Source organism: Neopelma chrysocephalum, unplaced genomic scaffold (assembly GCF_003984885.1).
Source record: "Neopelma chrysocephalum unplaced genomic scaffold, ASM398488v2 Primary Assembly neopelma1_97222, whole genome shotgun sequence".
Classification (NCBI taxonomy): domain Eukaryota; kingdom Metazoa; phylum Chordata; class Aves; order Passeriformes; family Pipridae; genus Neopelma; species Neopelma chrysocephalum.
The window spans coordinates 756,247-764,956 of record NW_020925863.1 but is presented as its reverse complement, the minus strand read 5'-3'; the positions used below and the strand labels follow the sequence as shown (position 1 = coordinate 764,956).

Sequence of the window (8,710 nt, the reverse complement as noted above, 5' to 3'; positions counted from 1 at the left end):
AAAAATCATTGTACAGTCTGTAACACTGTATTACTCTAAAAGTCAGGTTCCTAAAGTCACTTCAGTTTCTCTCTGCTGCCCGAGTTAACTGCAAGCATTTCCTGACACTAGGAATGCAGGCAGAAAAAGGAAAAACGTCGACTTGAGAAAAGCACAGCTTCCAATCCCCACCCACCAGCTTCAGTCAAAGGGATGACTTCAGTGCCTTTCTTAACTAATCCTGTCACTGTAAAATCCTACAGTCATTCTTCCACACATAAAGGGAAAACGGACTCACTAGGAGGACCTAGACTCTTTCAGCTTGAACTGTTAACCAATGGTGGAAATGCAAGAATGCTGAAGTTGTGCCTTCAGAGCCAATAGAGTGGATTTGTGTGTCCCACATGACTGTGTTTCCTCTGTCTTTCACATGGGCAGTATTTAGTTCAATTCAGAACTGCAGATAGTATAGCGTGCAGAGCAGCAATGGGATGTCTGAGCACAAGTGGCTGACTTCCAGGCGACTTCAGGAAGCACATTTGTACATTTCTCCTGAATTTAACTGGGATTCTGCACCCTTGACACCCTCCGACCCGACCCTCCTTGTCTCTGCAGAAGGAGACAGCGACCTGCACAGCACAACAAAACTGTGAGTACGGGGTCTATTTATTTTTATTTTCATGCAGGAAAGTAAATATCTTAAAAATGTCAAAATGTTACGTCCATTAAATCAATGATTACTTTTCTTATGCGATGAACAAGTATCTAAAGTGATATCAAAATTCAGGAGTATTTCTTGCATGCTTCAATAAAAGAAAGGAAAAAAAAAAAGAAAAAAGAAAAAGCGAGTTATCCTCCAGGGCAGTGCCTGCATGCACACTGCATGACACACTGCTTCCTGACATAGCCAGCGTGCTGCTTTGTTCATAAAGAAAAACAAAGACAAAAAGCCCTACACACGTATGTTGTTCACTTTTATTTGTACTCTGTGTCTAATCAGGCCTGATCTGTCCCCAAGGGGAAAACATAAAGGCAAACTTTAACTCCGCCAGCAAGGGCAGCCCAGACTTTCCAGACATCTGACAGTTATTATAATTAGCTATGAAAGACAGCAAAGACACTTTGGGGCAAATAGCTCTTACATTTGGAACAATGAAGTCGAGCAAGGTTCCCATCCCACCCCTTCCACGGGGGGAGGGGGAGAGGCGAGCCAAAGGGGGGAGTGTTAGAAAGGGTTATGGCTGGACTGAAAAAACACTAGTATAATATCTGGACTCACTCAGCATGAGGAGAGGCTTTTTGATAAGCAACTTTACCTCTAGATTGTGGCTTGCATTTACTCAGATTCCTGGTGGGGTGGGAAAGGGTGTGGGGCTCTTCACGGTATAATGTCAGAAAGTCGAGGCGGAGGGGGCAGTGGAGATGAAGGGGGCAGAAAGAAGAGAATATCCATAGCAAGAGACATTGAAATTGCTTCCCAGAGCTTTACTGGCCAGATCTCCTTGAGCTCAAGTTGCTTTCTGGGCAAGATTTATGAGAGTTCTCAAACAGAAGCAACAGACAAAGCAGTGCTTTTTTTCTTCTTCTTCCCCGGAAAAGAAATTGAACCCAAGTGAATAACTGTATAATAAACAGCACTGATTTGTATTATTGCTCTTTTTTTTCCTCCACATGCTCATAAGATCTTTAATAAGATCTTTCTCCCCTGCCTGCACGATGCTTCCCACCCCCCCTTCCCTACTAAAAGTTGGATTCTGAAAACTACGATCAGAAGGGAAAAAGCAAAGACAATAGAAATCTGACTCAGTCCTGGCTGGGCTGGATCTCTAATAATGCATGAAGTGAAAACAGTTTTTAAGTGAAAGATGAGCAGACTTCTTTAAAAAAAAAATAAAAAATTAAGTGCAATAAAGAGAAATTGTTGAAAGACTCCAGACGCTACTAATTATGGCTTAAATAAATCTTCCTGGACAGATGTTTGCTTGCTCCCGCTGCAGGGACAGGAACGTTAAAAGAAGCATTTTTTAAAAAAAGAAAAGGATTTGACGTGAATTTTTACATATGATTTCTTTTTTTTTTTTTTTTAAAATACACCATTTTATTCTTTGTCTGCCCTCCTGTTATCTCCCCCTCCCCCAACCGCCGCCCACTGTGAGCTGAGACACCTGAAGGCTAGACACAATGATCAACAGAGCACTGCGCTCGCCTGTCTGGATTCCAGCCAGATTTTTTTTTTTTCCCCTCCACAATCAAGGAGCCTGCACGCAATGCACGGCAAGCCCCTTGCTCTGCTATGTGCAGATCAGACAGAAGTCTGAACCGTGCTGCAGAAAGATTAAAGACAAACACAAGCCTTTCCTCCTTATGTCGGCCAGGCTCGGTTTCAACTTTGTTATGATTTGCAAAAAATACAAAATAAGAAACTTTGTAAACATATATACACATTATTGTACAAAACATACGCACATGTACACACACTTTCCAACACAGTGTAACCAGGGACATCCAATGTTTCCCATTTTACTGTGATTTCTACTCTAGCTTTACAGTCAATGCAGTATTTTACGTTAAGTTCATGCACCACTTACATAATTGCCGTGTAGCTCTCAAATACTACGTAAAGATTTTGTGTATGCATATGATATATTACATAAAGGCAAATAGCTACTGTCCAGATACCCACGCCTGAATGCCCATCAAACTGAAATATTTGAAAACATTTGGGTTTAGAGAGATTAGCAAGAGCTCCTAGACAGTTTTATGGTAGTTTTAAACAAGGCAGTAGCAAAATGCTTTGTAAGTAGGTTGTCTTCAAATGAAGAAGGGGAGCGTGGCAGGGGACTAGTTAGCTGGCCTTGCAACCCCTGGCCTTCCTGTTGCCACAGACCAGAGAAATGCCGACTGGCCCAGTGTCATCGTGCCAGAAAGTTGGTCTTGGGAATGCAGTACTCCCCAAAATAGTTACTCTACGTTTGGTGTGGCTATGGGTGGGGTTAGCAGAGACACACAGAGGAAAAGAAGATTCAAAGCATTTACTCCATTTAATTTTTAAATGTATGCCATGTGGACCTATATTCTAAATTCTTTGGAATTTCATTGTCTTCTGGTACAAATTATGGTGCGACACACATGATGACTAATATTTATTTTTTTAATATGAACTTTGTGTGAAAAAGACTTAGAAGAAAATATATTTTTTAAGCACACAACCTACGTACACTGCTTTTAATTTACTCCCTGAAAAGGCTTAAACTATATTTTAGTCACTCTAACAAGTATCTTAATGAAAAGATGGAAATTTTTCTTGGCTTTTTTCTTTAATATTGCTTATAAACACTACGAGGAAAGGAACCCAGCATAAGTATCCCATTTAGTTTTAAAAAAACTTCCTTTCCAAATAGCAGCAGAGACATGCAAACAAAAGGTTGCATGTAGTTGCAGCAATATCCACAGCAAGATTCCAGAATAGAGATTTCAGAAAAATTAAGCGAATCAAGAGCTGCGGTCAAATTTATATTCCTGTATTTTATTTTTTTAAAAGCAAGGGATATAATACTTTTCTAAAGGAACACTTTATATACCTTATATGAAATATACAAGCAAACTCAACACAATGGTCATACACAAGAAGTGTGCACTTCTAAGCTACATGTATATACACATATGCAGTATATTAAGGCGATAATTTTCTTTCTACTTTACCTGGCATATTATGCTTTAAAAAAATAAAATGTGCCACTTGTTTCAAAAATGTATTTTGAAATAATGCCTGCAGCTACATTATGAAGTGCTGACTTTCATTTTCTTAAGGTAATGACAATAAGCAATCATATTTTTATCCTTTCCTAAAGACTGAAATCCTATGCAAATCAATTCCTCCAAACTTCAGAAGTGATTTATACACTACATTGTATTAGAAGGACGTTTCAACTGGCAATTTATGTAATGTTTGTCAATGCAAAAGTAGTGACTAATCACATAAGAATTAAGCATTAAACCTGAGAATATGAAGACAGGGTCCTTGCCTCCATGTTTAGTTCAACACTGTCCCCTTCTCCCAGTAAAGTCTCTTGGGTTTTGTGAGTGCTGGGTGTTCAACAGCTCTGACTAAAGTAGGTAGAAGACACAAGTGACTAGTGTCTCTGTATGTATGACATTATCCTCCTGCTGTTGTTGTCCAGCCACCTGAGATTTGGAGCTGTGTGTTCTAGCTTTTTAAGCAATGAGTTTATTTACCTAGTGTGAAAAATTCTGACCTCTGGTTTTTTGTTGACTTTAAAATTTTTAGAAGCTGATGTTGAAACAATGCAATCATGGAAGCTCATGCATATTTATGACTCCATTCCTCAAAAATTTGGTGTCTATTACAGCTTGTCTCTTAGTCTGTGGCCTACAGTTGGTTGTGCAAACTCCATGGTGCTACTCGCACAAATTTCAACTTCTAGTTTGCTTTTCTAAACTTTCCTCTCCCCTTTTCCCCTCGTGCTTCCTGTTGCATCCTCTTGTTTGAGCCTTTCCTAGTTCAAGCAGAAGTGCAAGTTTTAGTCATAGGAATAAAGTGCTCAGGATTACCCCCAAAACTTTCAAAAGATTGGTAGTTTCACTTATACCTTCGCAGAGCTGAAGTAACTTGAGAACCTACCAGAAACATAGACAGTCTCAATAAGGTAATAGGGTCAAATGAGCTCATGCATTACAGATAGGAAGAGAACTGCACATTGCATTTTTATAGATAAAAAGTACAGAGTGTTTTAATGTAAACAGATTTCTGGTTGATATTTTAGCAAACTGTTACAAAGCTCGAACTACAGCAGAGTCAAAATGACTTTCAGCATGGTACAGTTAGACCAGATGGCCACGTGTTCTTTTCTTATTTAGATGAGACTTTTCCTTTCAATAACATCTTTCTTCCTGACCTGCTTAAAAATTCCAGCGAATGAAATCAGCACAGGATTTTCAATTCTAATTGACCATGTGCAGAGGAAAGGCCAGTAGAGAAATCAGTAGGACCATTGTAAGGCACACTGCATCAATCTCTCCTTTGTCCTGAATCTTTTCTAGTATGAGATGAAATAATTAAGAATATTTAATTCATATTATTTGTACAGTGCCAAATCTAGTAGCATTCAGGCAAAAATCATGGCAAGTTCCTCTTTTAGAAATGTGTGTAACAAGGAATACGTATGTCTATCAGACACCAGCCAAACAGGTACTTGACATCATTTAATGGCCAAATAGTAAAAGTCCCAAAAAACCCCATAAAAGCAGAAACAAAACTGCCAAAACAAACTCAGGCAAAGAGTGACCAAAAAGACTGAAAGGTGTGGGTGAACTAAAGCATGAAATGCTTTGCCTTTTCTAATGAAGGCAGAAAATTTGAAGGATATGGTACTTAATCAAATTTTTATTAAGCACATTTTGGAAGTGTTAGAAAAATGTATTTTTCTACTGTCCAAAATGTTCACCCTTAAAACATCTGTAACCTTCAATTGCTATTAATTTGCCTACGTAGATTTTACATACACACATCCCACCCACACTACGTGGGTTGGTGATCAGCCTCACTTGTGACTGTGTGATCTACATGCCAAGTACAGATTGTAAATACTGGATGTATCACACACAAATATTACCCACAAAATTATGTGCACAGATGACACCATTACAGTCTTACCTGCTATTTTATTTGGCTTTAGTGGGATATGTGTGAAGTAATACAATATTGGAGATTTAGCAAGTAGAGTTTGTAAAAGACACAAAGTGTTTCACCCATAGATTTGCACAGCCCATGGATAAGGTAAGTGGTTAAAATGAATCCTTCAGAAGAAAAGTGAGGTGGGGAAAAAAGACCAATTGGAAGCAATACAGAGCAAGTTTGGTTGGTCAAAAAAAAAAATCAGCAACAGACTTATTACTGTTGTACTATTTTGCACAAATTAACTCTCCTATTCAGAGTTTAGTTTGACATTATGCTTGAGTGGTTGTTGGTCTCATATTATCACCATAAGCTTGAATCAAGAAACTACTAAACACCTGTAGAATATAATTTCTGAAAAATAATAATAAAAATGGCTTCAATAAGACACTCTTCTTCAGTTAAATCAGGTTTTCATTAAAATTCCAGTAACTTTTTAAGTTTAAGGTGGAAAACAACCCAGAAGAAAATGCAGTGGGCAGTATGGCCTTTGCTATACGTCAGGCATGCAGTCCAAATAACACTTGCGTGAAGAAACATGCCTAAGAACATAAAACAAAGCACAGACCTTGCGTCTGGCCAGGCAGACATGGTAAAAGGTCTGATTTCAGCTCTCCAGCATGATGTTTCATAGCCTTGGGCAAATCATTTAACTCCCTGCCTTCTCATCTATGTCATATTAGCAGAATTGAAGTTTTGAATATGTGATTATTATTACAAAGTCAGCATTGAGATACCACAGCAAAGGGTACTGGAGACACCTCAGATGCTGGAAAAGAACATAAAATACTAGACAAAATGGTCTTTTGTTGCTGCTATTAAGTCAGGTCATCTTTGGTGTGATGTTTCTACAACTAGACAAGATACAAAGCCTATTTCTCAAGAGATTAATATTATTCAGTTCTAGTCTAATTTTCTTAAGTTCTCCGTGTACTCAAATATTCACTTTTTTTTTTTGGTAACCTGCAACACAACGTCAGAATATAGGATGAATGGAAGGTACTAATCCATCTGTAATGATGCTCTAGATTCAACATTCATGCAAGGCCTAACAGTAAAATGCTGATTCCTGTAGTGGGTTATTAGTAGACTGTCCCATGGTACCAGTGAGACTCACTGCAGGTTAAAATGCTGCACTGCGTCACCAGGAGTACCAAACTTGAGCCCTAGACACTCACTACCTCTAGTGTGTGTGCACCAAGGATCTGATCTTGTAATGGCATTGAGCGTATTCTTACTTCTAAAGCCTAAAGGTGATCCAAAAAAAATCACTTCCATGTTCAAAGTCCAGCATGTACTTAAAGCATCATGCTGAAATAGGTCTGTAATTTCTACAGAGCACATTGCAATGAGAAGCAAATACCTTTGCTGGTTCTGCCCCCATTATATCCCAGTTTCACCTTTCTGTTTCTATTGATGATTCTTTGATTTCCACCATTGAACAGACCAAAAGACAGCACACACGTAATGTAATGTTTATTTGTCTATGCTTTATATTTAGTAAGTGGTTTCTAGGATTTTTGAGGTCTATAATTTTAACTTTGCTGAGGAGAAAGTATAAGCTGGGTTACCATCATATTCAAGTTTGAAACCCTTGGGTAGCAACAAAAAAATCACTGTGCAAGAACAGAAATCAGTGAGCTTGCAGTGACCATGAGATTTGACAGGAGATGCTTTCAGGCCACCATTTTGTGACTCACTGAAATGACCAAGTCGCACACATGTAACTGGAAGTTTTGTTTTCTCTCCCTGAGTGAATATACGAGATCTCTATCCAAAAGAAAAAAAAAATCATTTTCTGATGAATGTTTTTATGAATCAATATTCATGCACAGTATGAAAGAACTACTCAGACCCTTAGGTCTCTTGTGTCAGTGCTGCTCACAAGATGTAAAAAATTAATGAAAAAGGGAATGTGACAGACCTGCTGAATATCTCAGCAGATTTGCAGAAGGGGCAGGGTAGTGAAAAGTGGGCAAGGGGAAAATATCCTGTGTGGAAGTACAGCCTCATGCAGTGTTCAGAACAAGGAGAGGAAGTCAGCAAAATGTGCACAATTATATGCAACTGATGGGCTGTATTTCACCAACCTATTTTTACTGTCAAGGCTCCAGACTATATTAGGAGTCTATCCAGTCTCTTAAACCATGGGATGCGGATAATGGGATCTGATAAAATGATTAAAATCAGTTTGGTCTCATGATTTCAGCTACTAAGTGTAATAGATGCAAAATTGAAAGACTTAATTGTATGATAAAAGTACAAACACCTCTTTGTTTTACCTCTGCATTTTTCCAGTTTAGAGAAATTGATGAGATTTTTCTGCTCATTTGATTGAAAAAAACCCACAATGGCAAACATTTCTTGCAGCATCCCAGCTGAAACTGGTTTCATCTATCTAAACAAATAAGCTCAGAAGTACTTGTAGAAACAAATTTTATGCTACATCCCATGAGATATTTTACATAAAGTTTCTGGCTATTTGAGAAACAAATATTGCTTTTAAGTAGTTTACAGAGTTTGATAACTGCCTTTTTTTAGAAATAAAAATCTAATAATTTTCCAGGATGTCTTATCCATACACTGAGTTTGTGCTACAGTTTGCAAGCAATATTTTTCTTAGTTTATTTGAAACCACTTTTCTTAGAAAATAATTTTCAAAAAAGAGGATTTAAAAAGATAAGTCTAGTAAATGACAGCAGTGAAAAAAAGCAGCTCCCAGGGTTGATTAAAATACTTGGAAAGGGTTAAAAATTCAGATCTTTATGTAAGAATTAAAAATGAAAGGAGAGTTAAAAAGGGGGAGAAGCGGGGGAAGAGCTAAGCTGCTGGTGACTTGAGTGTATTTATGGATTACTATGTCCTGAAAAGAAGAAAACCAGAGTTGTAAGATGACACTGCAGGGGCTGTCTGGACTTTTCACCAAGTGTAAAGTCTGTTTAGTCAGTGTCTTAATGCCTAATGCTGACCTTTGCCCTCTTCACTCCTCCCTGCTCCAGGTGCAACATTTTTGCAAGTGCTTTAACATTACTGGAA

General features: G+C 38.1%; 1 protein-coding gene across 7 annotated transcripts in view; it reads left to right on the top strand.

Annotated features, from left to right (window-relative positions):
- The first annotated feature begins 207 nt into the window (after positions 1-207).
- Positions 208-8,710, top strand: part of LOC113961500 — a 60,144-nt gene continuing 51,641 nt past the window's right edge. For 3 of the 7 annotated variants that reach the window (XR_003532323.1, XR_003532321.1, XR_003532322.1), the window contains exon 1: positions 208-628. Coding sequence is in view for 3 of the 7 variants with exons in the window: in XM_027671879.1 (XP_027527680.1) it covers positions 471-628 (158 nt within the window). In the remaining 4 variants the exon portion in view is untranslated. The remainder of the gene's footprint in view (positions 629-8,710) is intronic. The other 4 variants (XR_003532320.1, XM_027671881.1, XM_027671879.1 and 1 more) reach the window with 3 other exon arrangements.